This window comes from Morchella sextelata (genome assembly GCF_020137385.1).
Source record: "Morchella sextelata strain SCLS chromosome Unknown scls_3, whole genome shotgun sequence".
NCBI lineage: Eukaryota > Fungi > Ascomycota > Pezizomycetes > Pezizales > Morchellaceae > Morchella > Morchella sextelata.
The window spans coordinates 1,907,210-1,922,423 of NW_025408618.1; the positions used below are offsets into that span (position 1 = coordinate 1,907,210).

Genomic DNA, 15,214 nt, shown 5'->3' on the forward strand with positions numbered 1-15,214 from the left:
GCCTTTGACGCGCCCCATGAGTCGCATGCCCCCTGTATCCAAAACCTCCCATGAAGAACAAACGTATGCCAAAACCTGTCGCTATGTTGTGAAAAGCCCACGAGCTATTCATATGAAGCAAAAACTATAGCCCGGATTTGGAACACTGAAGGCAACTTTCAATGAGATAAGAGAGCTTCTCATCTCACCTACCATACTCGGTAAAGGTGGATGTAAAAGAAACTGGATGATTTCTGCTTGAAGAAACAAACGAAGTCAACATAGAGAGCCCCACGCGGGGGTCGAGCCCGCAACCTTGAGATTAAGAGTCGATTGAGCTAGCGAGGCTTGCGACGGCGTTTTCCATTTGTATATATGAAAATTTTGAAAGACGGAGGCGGTTGCCATCAAACTATCATTGACCTTCCATGATTTCGTAATTTCTTTGTCAGTAGCAGAATGACATCCAACGTCAACTGATGTGCTAAGCTTAGCAACGAAAGCTCTGGAGGAGCATTAATATAATGCAAACTCGCATTCTTTATTTCATGATAATTGGACTACCCGAGAGAACCTTCAGGCTCTAACACCTCCAGATAGCAAGCTGGTATGTCCCTGATCTTCGTAAAGAAGTAAACGGTCTCCCTTCGCCATCATTCCTCATTCCCCCAGAAGGGTCGATCATGATTTTCTGAGGGGGAGAGAGAGCAACCTTTATAAGTGTTAGTCCCAGTGGTCTTGTCTAGCCATGATGATTCTTCCTCGCCTGAATATAAATAGTAGGGGAATGCAAAAATAAAGATTTACCAATCCACTTCCTGCGTACAACACACTGATCTTCTAATGACCCATATTTGATCCTCCTCCGTTCCCTGGTAACTCTTAACATACCTACCTGTCCATACCTATATTCCCAATCTCCCGACAAATGTCCCGCCACCGTAACCGTCACCGCTCGCGGCGATACACCGTCCACGGCACCTCCCCGCTGCTGAAGCGGTTCCACAAGCCACGGCCTTCCTCCTCGTCAGCGCCCATATTTCTCCGCAAGTCCTATGTAGACCGTACCAACGAGACCAGGGAGCTCATAAAGCTTGTTCAACAGAGCATCCGCATCCTTCCCACCTCAAAGACAAAGAAGCCAAGATCCAAGATATCGGTGATGCTGCCAAAGATCGAGGAGGGAGATGAGGAGGTGGAGATTATTTTCGACCTTTCGGATCTGGACCTCAAGCTTGGTGCTGAGAAGATCGGGCAGATAAAGCAGAGCCCGCCGTCTTTTGAGGTGCTGAACGGCGGTGGAGGGGTTGAGTATGTAGATGGATCTGGAGAGAGGGGGGAAGCGTTGGAGATGGAGTGTGCTCGTGAGGGGATGGATTGGGAACATACTTGCTCGCGGGTGGGGATGATGTTTCCGGGATTTAATGAGAGAATTCAGGCCCATTGTTTTGATGCAGGTAGGATGCAGGGTGAGGAGGGGTTTAACTACGGTGTGCCGGTTGATGGTATGGATTGGGAGGATGAAGGGTGAGAGGAAACATAGATCGAGCGTGGTGTTGAGACACCGGATTCATAGTTGTTTTCCTGTCTTTCTTTAGTGAAACGTCTTTTCATCTCTATTTCTAGCTTAATAATTGTTTGTCTCATGACTTTGTTTTATTTGTTCATACTGCAGCTATTTACTACGATTCGTAGATGGACTGGATGGAGTTAATGTCAACACATTTCACGTTTTGAGCAGACATCACAATGATCATGATAAAGTATAAAGCCCAACTCTATGATTTGATTAAAGATTCTGGCTTAGCGGTTACTACTCAGACAGTAGTGGCCAGAACATTCGAAGGAAAAAGGAAATGGACTCAAAGAAGACAGAGAAATGGAAAAGAAAAGACAAATGAAAAGACAGAAAAGAAAAACGAAATCAAAAACACACCCATGAGCAGCCACAAATGACAAAGCCCATTACCCAATTTCACACCTCCCCCGTGCCGTTTTTGATAGCCATTCCATCTAACCTTACGCTGTTTCGATCGATTGACTCCGATGGTGCTCGAGAAGATTTTCAAAGAGCCATGTGGCCGGAGCTGGAGGGCCTAGTAATGTTAATCATCTGATAATGAATGAGAATGTGTTCTTGGGCGACGTACTCATTGATAGAGACTTTCCTGTGCTCCTGCTTCTTGTCGTGTTCTTCTTCTTCCTCCTTCTCCTTCTCCTTCTCCTTCTCCTTCTCCTTCTCCTTCTCCTTCTCCTTCTCCTTCTCCTTCTCCTTCTCCTTCTCCTTCTCCTTCTCCTTCTCCTTCTCCTTCTCCTTCTCCTTCTCCTTCTCCTTCTCCTTCTCCTTCTCCTTCTCCTTCTCCCTCTCCCCCTCTCCCTCACTCTCACCCTTACCTTGTTCTTCATCCTTTTCCTCCTCCCCCTCCCCCTCATCCTTATCTTCTTCTTCCTCCTCTTCCTTCTCCTCTTCCTCCACTTCGTCCTTCTCGTCGTCGGCGTCACACGCGGGTAGAGACTCGTCAAGATCATCGTCGTAGCCAATGTAGCCGTACAAAGCACAGTAATCGACATCCTCAGAAGAGTCATCTTTCATAACAGCGCCTTTGTCGTCTTCTTCACCATTCTCGCGGATAGAAGCGGCCCCATCGCTGTCCGGGTTGGTATCCCCAGCGGCCTCCCCATCGGTATCATCGGTCGTGATATAGATGCTTCCATCACTGTCATCACTGTCATAAATCTCACCCCCACCTACTCTATCCATAAAGACGTCCAGGGTATCGAGAAAGGTGCTCACTTCGTCCTCCTTTTCAACCAAGATGCGACTGACCTCTTTGAGTTCCTTGCAGAGCATCGAGATAGCATCCTTATACCTCTTCTCGTAGGCAACCTCGACAGTCATAAATTCAGGAATCTCGTGTCCATTCTTGATATCTTCGACGATTTCTTCTTTGGTGGGGTAGCGCTGCTCACGGGGGACGGGGGGAATTTTGCCTGGAACAGAAGCGGCGGCTTCAGCAGCCTCGGCGACGGCGAGGCGATCAGCGAGCACCTTAGGGTTACGCAGATGGGCGATAGATCGGGGGGGTTGACGACGAAACATTTTTGAGACCCGTTTCAGTTGTTGTGGTGTGTTGATGATTTGGTGGTTGAGAGGGCTATTTATGTGTTGTGGGAGCATGTCCCAGAAACGCAATAAATACTTGGGGCACTCATCCCTCACCATGCCAACCAACTCCATTACGTCGAAGTTTTCCTGAGTGATCAGAGAACCGTCTTCTCGGTAAATCTGTAAAGGTCGAACATTTTGCTCTTGATATATTTGATTTTCAACCAGAGGAGCTGGAGAGGCATCGGGAATTACGGTTTGGACGGAAACTCCTGGCTCTGGAGCCCTGGTGATCACAATAGTAGGAGGCTCTTCTTTCTTGACCAGGGGAGGGACGAAGTTGGAAGAGACTTCTTTTTCCTTACCCTTATCTTCACGCAGGAGAGCATTTAGCTGTCTTCTACTCTTCTTTGCAGCATGAGAAGCGGCCTTCTTGTTCTTAACCATGGGGCGCAAAGTGGCTTTCAGTTCTCTCCTTCTCTTCTTTGCTTCATGAGAAGTGGCCTTCCTACTCTTAATCATGGGGCGCAAAGTAGCCTTTAGCCACCTCCTATTCTCCTTTGCCGCATGAGATGTGTCCTTCCTATTCTCAATGATGAATATTAGAACATCCTCTAGTCGCCTCCTTGGATCCTTTTTTGGATGAAATATGGCCTTCATATTCTCAACGACGGGGCCCAAAGTAGCCTTGATGTCATCCTTAACGGCGGGACTAAAAGAAGCTTCAATGTGATCCTTAATGATGGGGCTAGAAGGAATTTTAATGTCATCCTTGACGACATGTGAAACAATCTGCTTTTCCCGAATAGGAATCAATGTAATACTTGAAGAGGAGCTAGCAATTGGAAACTCTTGCAACTCTATCCCATCTATAGGGATTGGTCCACTTATTATTGGACGCTTCCAACCAGAAGAACTTTTATCGTTTTCACTTTTCCTTCCTAGCTTCATGAACGTACTGATGCTGTCTCTAACTCTACGCCTTTTGCTGCCTTTCGGCTGACTTGGCGCTGCCGGTGCCGGCGGGGTTTGACCGTTGATGATAAGTTTACTCAGCGACTTTCGGGAAACCGCTGAACGCTGCGCCATTTCTTAAATTTTTAAAGATAAGATAGGGGGAGATAAAAGATCGGAGATGAGGAGAGGGGCGTGGTAGGGGTGGGTTGATGCCGGGATGGAGATGTCAAGTACAGGATACGAGCAGAAGGTCAAGGGAGGCTACATTCCCACATAGAGAAGCTTGCTGAGTCGTCGAGGCTTAGCACTGCGGCTTGCCCATCAGTATCACAATCATCAGCCGCGGAAACCCCTCCGTGTAGCGCAGAGTGCCACGAGAAAAACCTGCGAGTGATATTTTGTGATTATTAGATACTATACCATACCGGTGATAATAAGTGACTAATTACTTATTTAATCCTCTTCATTAAGCGTTCTTTGTTACATTTATTACTCGGGAATTTCGTGTGGTGAGCAGTGTTGATGTGGGCGCTCGAGGATGATGCCGCAAGAGGTTGTCACGATGTGGATCGGCAAATTGGATTACTTTTTTTTTTGTTTCTGGAGTCAACAAACACGATATTTCCTTGAGAATGGATATATGGGAGCGATATGAGCGGGTACTACGTTTCTTTATAGCTCAATTCCCATCCAGATGCAATGCACGTAAACGCAGAATGTACGTACATGCGTGTGGGCAGACAGAAATATAATCAATCCAACATGGCTACAACATAGATACATGGGAGATCAAGTAACTATGTTAGATTTTAGAGCCTCGATCTTGCAGATCAATGGCAAACAAATAATCACTGAAGCTCCAAATTCGTTGGCTCTAGATACGAACTTGCTTCTCTCGATCGAGCTTGTTGAGCATGAGAGTATCGGCCACAACTGATGTAGCACCCGCAGCCGACTTGCAGAGGAAACAACCCTCTCAGAGTCAAGGAGCTACACCTATTATAAAGGAGTTATGCGTTTAGTCTTCCTCTCCCACGCGGCCCCCCTCGGGTTCTCTGTTGGTGTGGCTCAACTATATTACTGCCATCGTCTTGTGCTTTATAACTAGCTCTTGTCATAGCACACTATCACCACGTGGCCAGAGTTTCATGGTTCGCAGCTCGATTGTGAGAGCCATCGCCAGCTAATACGGTAGGATGCCTAAGCTAGTCAATTCCCATTAGCGGAGTAACGGCTAACCGATTTACTGCGCTATATGGCTATGCTGAACATGCAGAATCTTTAGAAGTCTCTGAGATTATGTCTAGACACCAGTTTAGTATGGTTGAAGACATAATTCAACAGCAGGGTGCTATGTTTCGACGAGTGATACTTGGTGATTCAAATTACCTAGTGCGTTAGCCGGCTACCTTACTTTCCGCTTGTTGTTTGGGCCCCATAATGCTTACCATTCTCCAGGATTGATATGTATGGGAGCTTTGGTAATGTTTTCTCTCAGGTAACGTATCTGATAATCATCTTATGTCTTTATATAATAAGGATTCACTCCGCATGTGTTACCGCCTAGGGCCTGTGTGCGTGTATGTGCCTGTACTTGCCTGTAGATCGACATATATGGGTTTATGGTATATAGTGGAGCTTGTTCCTCAATCTTCTATTGTTATAGTGAAGAACTCGTTACAAGGCAAATAAGTATTAAAAATTTAGGAAGAGCATTGGATGGAGCCCTAAACTCGAGAAACGTATAAAACGATTTCTTGTTTCTTTGGGAATTTGCTCTGGCCTAGGTCTTTTTATACTGTGATTAAATATGAACTTATGGTGTTCTCTGAACCTTTGTTTGCAGTTCTAGTATGTAGAGTATAGTGGCCATGAGAGAATCACTAAATCCATCCCTTCAACTCCACCAGATGGCCAGAGTTTTCCTTCGCCATAAAAGCTAGTATAATTACAAAGAAATGAGTGAGTTCTACTCTAAAACAAGACCTTATGTAAAGGGCCTGGATCCCAGCATTCAGGCCGACCAGTATACTTCCTTTTCAAAATCACTTCTTAGGTTTCCATTTCATAAAACAGTAGATCCTTGCATTCATAAATTAAAATATAGGTCTTGAGATCCCTAACTATAGATCTCGATGCTTACTGGCTTAAGGTACTACTGACCACCGGGGCTTCAGGCGATTGATTAATTGATAATTCATTAATTGTGTGGAGGACTTCAGGTGAGCTTTATATATACCCAGACCAAATTCGGCACCCCCATCGACGGTAGTTTTACCCGTTATATTTGGCCGGTGAATAGCCAAAAAGTCTTTTGATTGTAGGGGTATGGGGTAAAATATAAGAACAGACTATCTCGTTCCATTTGGTAATAGGGGGTAGGTAACCTAGAGTCATACAATATCACTCGATCCCTTGCTGCGTATTTGATGTGAATACCAGTATCCCAGCTGTTAGGTTAGAGATCATTTATGGACTTGAAAAGAAGCTGCACGATGTGGGACAGTATCCTTGCGTGGCATATTCGGGTGGGAAATAAAACCACAAAATGTATGTTGCATAAAGAGGCAGTGTATCACATCATTCTACAGACGAAAATATAAGTACATGTACGCGCCAAACGAGTACGGGCGTTGTAAAAAGTTTACTTGAAGTTTGACTTTGAAATTTCGACTTGATAAATGTAATACATGTACCCGCATGTCGCATCCCAACCATCCTTCCTAGCACACGTGGGTGGCACAAGCATACGTACATGCGGTCAGCAATATATGTCACCATGCCCATGCAACATCAATGCATTTATTTAAACCTCATCATTCTCTTCTCCACATAGGGGGATCCAAACGACACCTTGTCAACAACATATTCCCTCGACTACCATCACTCGTGGATTTAAAAGTAAGATGCCTCGACAGCAAAACCAATGGTCAACTAGATTTTGCATGTCAGCAAGCCCGTCCCCGGGTGCTGGGGGTTTTGTTTCTTACCTTGATGTGTTCGAGGATGTGATCGAAATCGAGAGTGCTTACAGTATCACTAGCCGAGTGTATATACGGAGATGAATCGTCAAAGGTATCCTCAGTAACAAAAGATGCAGCTATAGGGCGTCAGAACAAGCATACGATTTCCAGCGAAGATTCAACTTACGATATCCAGCTGAGTTTGCTGAAGCACTATCATGCGAAGACTGTGTTAATCACTGATCAAGTCTAATGAGAATGAATATAGAGATAACTAGGAACTTACTGGTCACTGCACCCGTATCCACAGACATCAGTGATAACCGGCAGGCTAGTGTAAACAGGAACAAGAGTTTTGATGAAGTTTGTCAAAGCAGTGCTAACATAGTCCGTGTAGACAGCGATGACGTTGTTTGGAGAATAACCGGTCATGTCCTGGACGAGGACAGCTTTGATGTTACGCCCAGCACTGGCATAACTGTTGAAAATGGCACGAGAGCCAAGAAGACCACCTTCCTCGTCAGCATACCAATGAAACTCAAGAGTGTTTGCGGGGGCAAACTTTGCATTGGCAAGCACCCGGAAAGCCTCCAATATAGTAACCGTTCCAGAGTTATTGTCACCAGCACCGGGTGCCCTACCTGAAGTCGTCGTACCAACGCTATCAAGATGAGCACCGATGACCACTACAATTTGAGCAATTAGCTTTTGTCAATTCTTCCGAGTACAAAACCTATAAATACCTGTGGCGCTGCTTGTTCCAGGGATCTTTGCAATCACGCTCTGTTGACTGAAGCCCGAAGCAGAGTGTGAATACTGGGTTACAGTGATGGCAGAGTTCGCAGCTCCAATATTTTTGATAGTGTTATACAGCCATGTTGCGGAAGTCACGCCAGTTGTGGATCGATAGTAGCGGTTGTTGTAGCTGGTGAAAGTGTTTGTCCAGCTTTGAGGATTGCTTTTGCCTGCTACAGCAATTAAGGGATTGGCTTGAGATTGGTGGGTAGGCCCACTGGGGAATGAGATCTGACGAGCTTCGAGGGAAGAATCTGTTACTGCGCCAAATTCTTCCAATTGTTTTGGCTTTTGTTAGTTACAATATAACGGTTTGAGCATGCGCAGTCAGGGATAGCGAACTTACCCAGGTATCAGTAACATCCACAAAGTTTATTTTCTTTGATATGAACAAATCAAACTTCTGGTCTTCCGTCACCCAGGTCCCCTCATCATCTTCTGAGACTTTAACAAGACGAAGACCTTCTGATGGAGGAACGGGGGCCGCTGGAAGTGAAACCGCAATCTTCACTAGGGTAAGAAGAGGAAGGAGGCCTTTTACAAGCATCTTGGAACTCGGAAGAATGAAGACTGGGATTCACAAAGAACAAAAAGAAATCGGGTTGACTGGAGTGGTGAGACTGATATGAATAACGATCAAGAAAGTACAGGAAGCCCATCTTTATATCCCAATATTTCATCAGCTCAGCGATTATTAAGAACTCTTTCCATCTTCATATCAAGAGATAAGAATATCTTACCACGATTATTACTACAGTCGATGACCTTGTCCCAAGCATTATATGGAAGGAGTTTTGATAAGAACATGATCGTGGAATACTCAAATGAAGAAGGTCGTTGTGTCGCAGGAACAAAGTTTAAACATTATTCGGGATTATTCCGAGCCTTGGCTTTTATGCAGATCTCAGGACTTCCTCATGCGGAAATCAAAGCGAAGCATGGGTAATCATCTCTCTTGAATACCCCCGCGCCTAACCGCCAGAAGAGTGACCGGAGAACGGCGAGAACCAGAATACAGCCAGCCTTCCTGAGCTTGCAACTGGTAATCCCTGATAATTCTGGGGAGCTGCGGAGCTGGCCTTGAATGCTGTTCATTAAGGTGATGATTTCACACAAGCTTTACTTTCCTGTGGCAAGGGTCCATGCAATATCCCCCATTGAACATTAAAACTCTAACAGGTATCTCTAGATCTATAGACCCAAACCCCCTAACTTGGCTAGACAGTAAACGACAATAATATACGCTATTAAAGATGGTTTTCAGGACCATTGCCCAAGGCACAAGGCCCAGTGGCTCCTGTCTTCTCAACCGCTTTGGTGACTAAATCTACGCAAAAAGACCGAAATTAGCTATAGCACTACTAGATCTCAGGCACTCGATGCCTCTAGTATGATGGCGCACACCTAGAGCCTTCCGAGATAACACAATCGGCCTTGAAACGTGGGACTCACTAGGTAAGTACATTGTAGGTACTCTAGAAGACTTTGTACCTAGTAGGAGTCTCTCGGATTATTTATTTACTGGATACCCAGTAATAGGCCACCTATCAATTTCAAGACTTGATTAGTGCCAAGAAATCCACTAGCTTAGTTTCCACCGGCTACCAAAAACCGCTACCCGAAGATTGTTTCCCTCACACCCTACCTAACACTTGTTGGACATGGTTTCCCTATCAATTCGAAATCTTTTCCGAGGAGTTCACTCCGAACCAGTTGGCTCTCGACTTTCAATAGATCAAGCTATCTACTTTATCCCTCTCTGGGTTACAGCTATCAATGATCCCCCCCTTTAAGCTTGTTGTGGTATGAATGTAAGCAGCTGAATATTATGAGCTCCTACGGACCTTGCCGCGGGGTTATCTAGATGCTTATCCAGGCGCGCCTACTTAACTACAACAACTTATAAATAAGTTAAATTTCAAATCGGGTATTCTTTTCTAGAAGCACGATCGATACATCGATGTGTCCCGCTGTTAGGTCATTGTTTAAAGATAGAGCCAGCGGCATTGGTACATGATATATCTTGGTTTTCTCCATGCCCCATCACATCGTGATAGAAGCGCTGATGGATTTAAGAAAAGTTAGAGCACTTTTACTTGGCTTAATAAGAAGGCTTACACGAAGTCTGACACAGCCCCTTCACTTGATTGCCGGAAAATAAGCCATATTGGGGAAAGAGGAAATAACAGAGCGTGTGATCCGAAACCTCCATTCGACCCTTGTTTCTATCGACAAACTCTAAAATCGCCCCGGGATGTATTTCATGGTCGAGGAATCAGGCCACCAGCCTTCACCGCTTGGGCTAATCACTTAACCCCGAAAAGAAAGAAAAAAGAAAACCTGAGATCGAGATAAACATTATGTGCAGTTGAATATAGTAGACAGAATTTACCGCACAAAGCCCGCAATAACTAGAGAGGGGGAGAAGGACGGTACAGGATGTTCACGGCGAGTAAGTTCCAATGTAATATCTATTTGTTACAATGTCGCAATTTTTATTTTTTATTTTTTCAAAAATACTCCTGTGCTGGATTTATATCCAACCATCCTGTAGATGGCCCCGCTCTTCATTCCGTCTTTCCTTTGTACACGCAAGCATCTTCGGTGAAAAATAACATCTTTATAAGCCACACAGAAACGATTGGCCGGTTGATCGCAAGAAACGACGAATCCTGTGGCTGTTATCACAATTACCTTGTACGATCACGGAATTCTTTGGGAGTCTGTGTGCTTTGTGCTTCCCCAGATTTCAGGCATAATCTATTACCTATTCTCGGGCCTCTTTTCACCTAAACATCCAGAAGTTTGAGGGGGCTAATTAGTTCGCAGGGATAGATACCTGGTGATAGCTTTTGAATCGATCCGTAACTCAGATGCTGTGATGGAGCACGCTACCACCCGATCAAGATATTCATCAGTTATCCGCAAGATGACCCCCATCTCCACCGCCCTGCGTTAAATGTTGCTGTTCCTATTACCTGCAGGGAAGGTTTCTCCTCGACTCTCATCAAAACTCTTCCTGCTCATCCTTCGTACCGAACCAATCAAAGAGTGCAAAGTATGCAGGATATCCACCACTCATGTATCGACGCAACGAATAGTCATGACCAAATTACAAGCTCTCTTTACCCACGTGTATGCATAGATTGTGGCTGAAACGAGGGGAGTCCGGGAATTGGTACTGGTTCGGAGATCAGATGCTTCATGAGATATCACTCGGATATATACATCGCGACACCACACGTCCTTCTATATCTAACCCAAAATTGCAAAGACAGCTACCATATGCGTATGTAGTAACGAAAAGTCTCATATTCCCCTAGCTCTTTTGCTGATTCAATGATTAAATTGTCTCCCAGAGTACCCCATCGTCATAATCTCACTCGGACAAGTTGACTCATCTGGGCATGCATGCGGCACACATTTTGCCCATAATTTACACTCTAAGTTTATTCTTTTAGTGTCTAGTGTTCTGGTATGAGATGACAGTTCTGCCGGGAGAGTAAATCCAAAATCAATTATTGCATGGGCAAGATTGGAGTTCTCTCCACAGCCTCAATAAAACAAAATATTACATCTAAATCCGGAATGAGAAATGAGTAGCTAGAGGTCACACCGAAAATGGAACACGGCACGATAGCATACCAGCTACCGAGCGAGCGGATTGATCCTCACAAAATTAAACGTTGGCCGTTTTATCTTTACTCAGGCTCGTAGGGAGAGGAGAGTTTGTACAAGATAATACAGAAACGGATATTTGTCATTCCCAAAAGGCATAGGCTTTTACCTCGATAATATTTCTTCGATGGAATTACCGGCGGTTCGATCCGCTGTTGCACTACAACGGCACAGTATGCATACAGAGTTGCACGTGTGTATAAGTCGTAACGTAACAGTAGGCTCTGGATATGTCTTCGATGGATGCTGAAGATAGTTTATTCTGGTCTCGGTTAATGGCTTGTGCTATGTTTGATCGACTTCACACTCCTAGGTGAACAAAAGACTGTTGCCTAGAGTTGATGCCCGAGGCACTTTGGGCATATGATTCCCTGGGAAATACAAGCAGTTCTTGAGGCGTCGCCTAAGGCATATAAATAAGTGCATGATTTGCCAAGGAGATAACACTGGAGTTATTTGGTTCGTCCAACGGTTTTAGAAAAGGAAGCAAAAAAGCAAAGGGAAAAACAGAGGGGAAATAGCTTCTAAAGCCTTATTCCTACAGAAACACTGCCCTCCACAACCTACATATAGTCGTTTAAAACTTTATAAAGTTATGTTTCCATATTTAGGACCTAGGACTCTGAGTGCACGCAATAGAGCTCAATCGCTTGTCACGATGAATTGTATGCAGTCTATGAATCGACGTTGCATTGCCATATACGCTCAGGTATGTAGGATGGTGACCATTGTGTTAGGAGCCTAGGTAGAACTTGCAGTCGTACAAACCCCGCCTGGCGATCGATAGTTGCAGTAGAGTTCAAATAAGTGTCTTGTGTGTGGTGTATGGTATGTGGATGAATGATCTATCTAAAAATTTCGAGAAGAAATGAGGAGGAAGGCGCGGGGTTTAACTATCACCTTGAGGTTAGTTGACTTCTAGGCAAAGTACCTCGGATACGCCAAGAGATCCCGTGGCGCACGCACCGAGATGCAAACCCTCAGCCCCGGAACCGGAGATATTTTTCCAAATCCTTCTGTGCAGCACAGCTGACATGCACGGTGATTAACGGGATGTCGCAGATATTTCACCCCTGTTATGCTTTTTTGCGCATGTTAACCGCGCCACAGATTTCTCCGAGACCGACGAATCTCTCAAGCGCCCAGGGAACATACGCTACCCTGCGGTCAGCTCTTGCGGGTTACATGCGTACCCAGTCACTGTGTCACGCTTTCCTTGTTTTTTTTAAAACCCGCAAGCTCACTCTTCTTCCCCTTTGCACCATTTCGTGACTGTAGATCTGGAATGCAGGGGGGTTATCTTTGATATAGATGAGCATGATGTACTCGTGATGCTCCTATCTACTACCTACCCAGCTGAATATCGGGGAAAACAGGTACATGTGGCCCAAGTGAATTTGCCTATGAGCTCCTTACCTAGAGAACTAACGTTTCACCTGGTGGGTACTTACGGTGAAAGTATCACTCCTATCCATATCGTCGGTGTTCCATTGGCATGTAACTTTAGAGTAACGTATAGTTGGCCCGGCTACTGCTTGCCGTTACTCCACATGTCTCTCTGCCTTCTTCGTCCTCAAACCTGGGTAAGCGAATAGCAGGCGAAAGCCAACTGCTTGGCATGTCTCTGGAATACTACTCGCGGGGGGGTGATATGTTTATTTGACATGGGTGTGGGGGTACGAGGTAAGTGGAAGCAAACATCAACCACAACAATAATAGCCGATGGGAAGCTATGCTTATTGGCAATTGAGTTTCTGTTGGGGGGTGAGAGTATTTGTCGAGAGTCAAGGCGGTGTTTTTAGCTGTCTCCTCTTTCAGAGTAACGAATCTCATCGATGTGGCTGCCCTGTCTAAGTCATTTACATCTACTGGAGATGTATTCTTGGAAACCTTGGATTTCTGCCTGTTGATGCCTACGTACGTACTCCACTCCCCGTGCGGTCGTTGAGGCAGCCAGTAAGTGCCCCATGTACCTACTTTACCAGGGTATCATAATGTACGGCCGTTTATTCTCCTGGTAACATCAGTAAGTTACTACCTACCTGCCCAGTTCCTCCAACATCGGACGAGACAAGACGAAACGATGCAAGGTTGATATTCAAGACAGAATCGTTTTCTCCGTGATTCCGGCTCACCGTCGACCTTCTTTAGCTCCGTCTCATACCTAGGAATCACACCGCAGTGAAGTTCGTACTCTCGTAACTTCTCACCTCCTCCTCCTCCTCCTCCTCAAAAGAACTGGTGGAGGAGGAGAACGCATGGACCATCCATATCGCGCGACTTTGGTTCGGTGGGAGGGACGGGGAACTGGATATGACCCATGATCCTGGTCACCGCATTAACCTGACTGCTGCAATGCAGAAAGAGCGCTTACCGCTTCGATTCCCCCCGCGTCGCTCATCGCCCACGACAAGTGGATGTGGCGGCGGTCCATTTTCGATGCTCGGCGTCGTGCTCACGACAGTCACTCCTCCGTTATGTACCCAATTCCTCCATACAGAAAGAAGAATGCCCATCCAATCCTTCAACTAGCACGTCCTGGTTGGCCCGTCCACAAGGCTCCCTTTATGGACCACAGGACGTGCATACTCTCCATTATCCGGCTCCCCCAACCAGATCGATGGGAACCGTCTTCCAAGCTGACCCTTGGCTAGTATGGCTGCATTGGTCGTTTTTCCTCGACGGCGTTATTTTTTTTTTCCCTATTCCTATCCAACTTTCGTTTCTTGTATGTAACTTTTGGGGAGTTGGACTGATAGATAATAACCTTTGTCCCCTCACTTTCTCGCCTCTTGAAAATACCTTTTTTTGATCTCTTTTCTTTCGACCCTTTTGTCACTCCAGAGATATCATTACCTCGCATTCTACATATATTTCTCCTTGTCTATTTACGTAGCGATTTGTTCCGCTTGCGCAGTTTTTGAGTACGTACTAGCAGCTGGGGCTTTATCTTGACTCTTTTCTTACCACTAGCTGGCTAGGCCATCCCACGATACATCCTGAAACCAGGGCTTTTCTCACCAAAAAACAGTACCACTTGAAGCCTCTCTTGCAAGCCGATACGGAAGCTTCATCAGGTCTTCAATTGCGTGTTGCACTGTGCTGCTGATACGCTATTAAAGACATCTTTACCTACGGTCTCTTTGGAGTACCGCGGTTGTTGGGTTGGTTGGTACGTTGGGACAAGTGTTACAGGGTGCTTGCTAGCAACCACTGCTGCTTGCTGCTTGCTGCTACTCCGCCTCAGCTGTGATCTAAGCCGCCACACAGCACAAAAGCAACAACGAGTCGACAACAGCTCATTGTTGAGCTCATCGTGCATAGAGAAGCAGAAAAGAAAGAAGGAAAAAATAGGGGATTCGTACCAGCCTGCCATATATTATCGCTTCTCTTTTCCCAGAACTCAGATCAGCTTCCTTTCTGGTTATTTCAGTGTATTTTTTTTCCGCTTAATCCGGAATTTTGTCTGGTTTTAGTCGCCACTAGCAAGTGAAAGTCTGGTTACTAGCTCGGACCGGTTGGTACCAACTCAACTCGCACTCGCAACTCAAGACGACTCAAGAGAGATCAATAGTCATTATCATTATCATAATTAAAGGTATGACCCTGCTTGAGGATTTCCTTATTTTATTTTTATTTTTTCTTCCCTTTGGCCTCGTGTCAAGAAGCAGGGCTGTTCCTAGCTAGACAAGATCTAGACAGACGCCTTGTTTAATTATTTCTTTTGAATGTGTTT

The 15,214-nt window shown here is 45.4% G+C and overlaps 3 protein-coding genes across 3 annotated transcripts; 1 reads left to right on the forward strand and 2 right to left on the reverse strand.

Annotated features, from left to right (window-relative positions):
• Nucleotides 1-907: 907 nt before the first annotated feature.
• H6S33_009328 (uncharacterized protein) lies at nt 908-1,510 on the forward strand (the record flags this gene model as incomplete). Its single annotated transcript, XM_044840711.1, has 1 exon — nt 908-1,510. The coding sequence occupies one exon, from the start codon at nt 908-910 to the stop codon at nt 1,508-1,510; it is 603 nt and encodes a 200-aa protein (XP_044698143.1).
• Nucleotides 1,511-2,044: 534 nt separating this feature from the next.
• On the reverse strand, nt 2,045-4,174 carry H6S33_009329 (uncharacterized protein; the record flags this gene model as incomplete). The annotated part of the gene is made up of 2 exons (XM_044840712.1): nt 2,045-2,075; nt 2,130-4,174. The coding sequence occupies 2 exons, from the start codon at nt 4,172-4,174 to the stop codon at nt 2,045-2,047; spliced, it is 2,076 nt and encodes a 691-aa protein (XP_044698144.1).
• Nucleotides 4,175-6,937: 2,763 nt separating this feature from the next.
• On the reverse strand, nt 6,938-8,347 carry H6S33_009330 (uncharacterized protein; the record flags this gene model as incomplete). The annotated part of the gene is made up of 6 exons (XM_044840713.1): nt 6,938-6,976; nt 7,033-7,142; nt 7,193-7,218; nt 7,292-7,691; nt 7,749-8,088; nt 8,147-8,347. The coding sequence occupies 6 exons, from the start codon at nt 8,345-8,347 to the stop codon at nt 6,938-6,940; spliced, it is 1,116 nt and encodes a 371-aa protein (XP_044698145.1).
• Between the last annotated feature and the right edge of the window lie 6,867 nt (nt 8,348-15,214).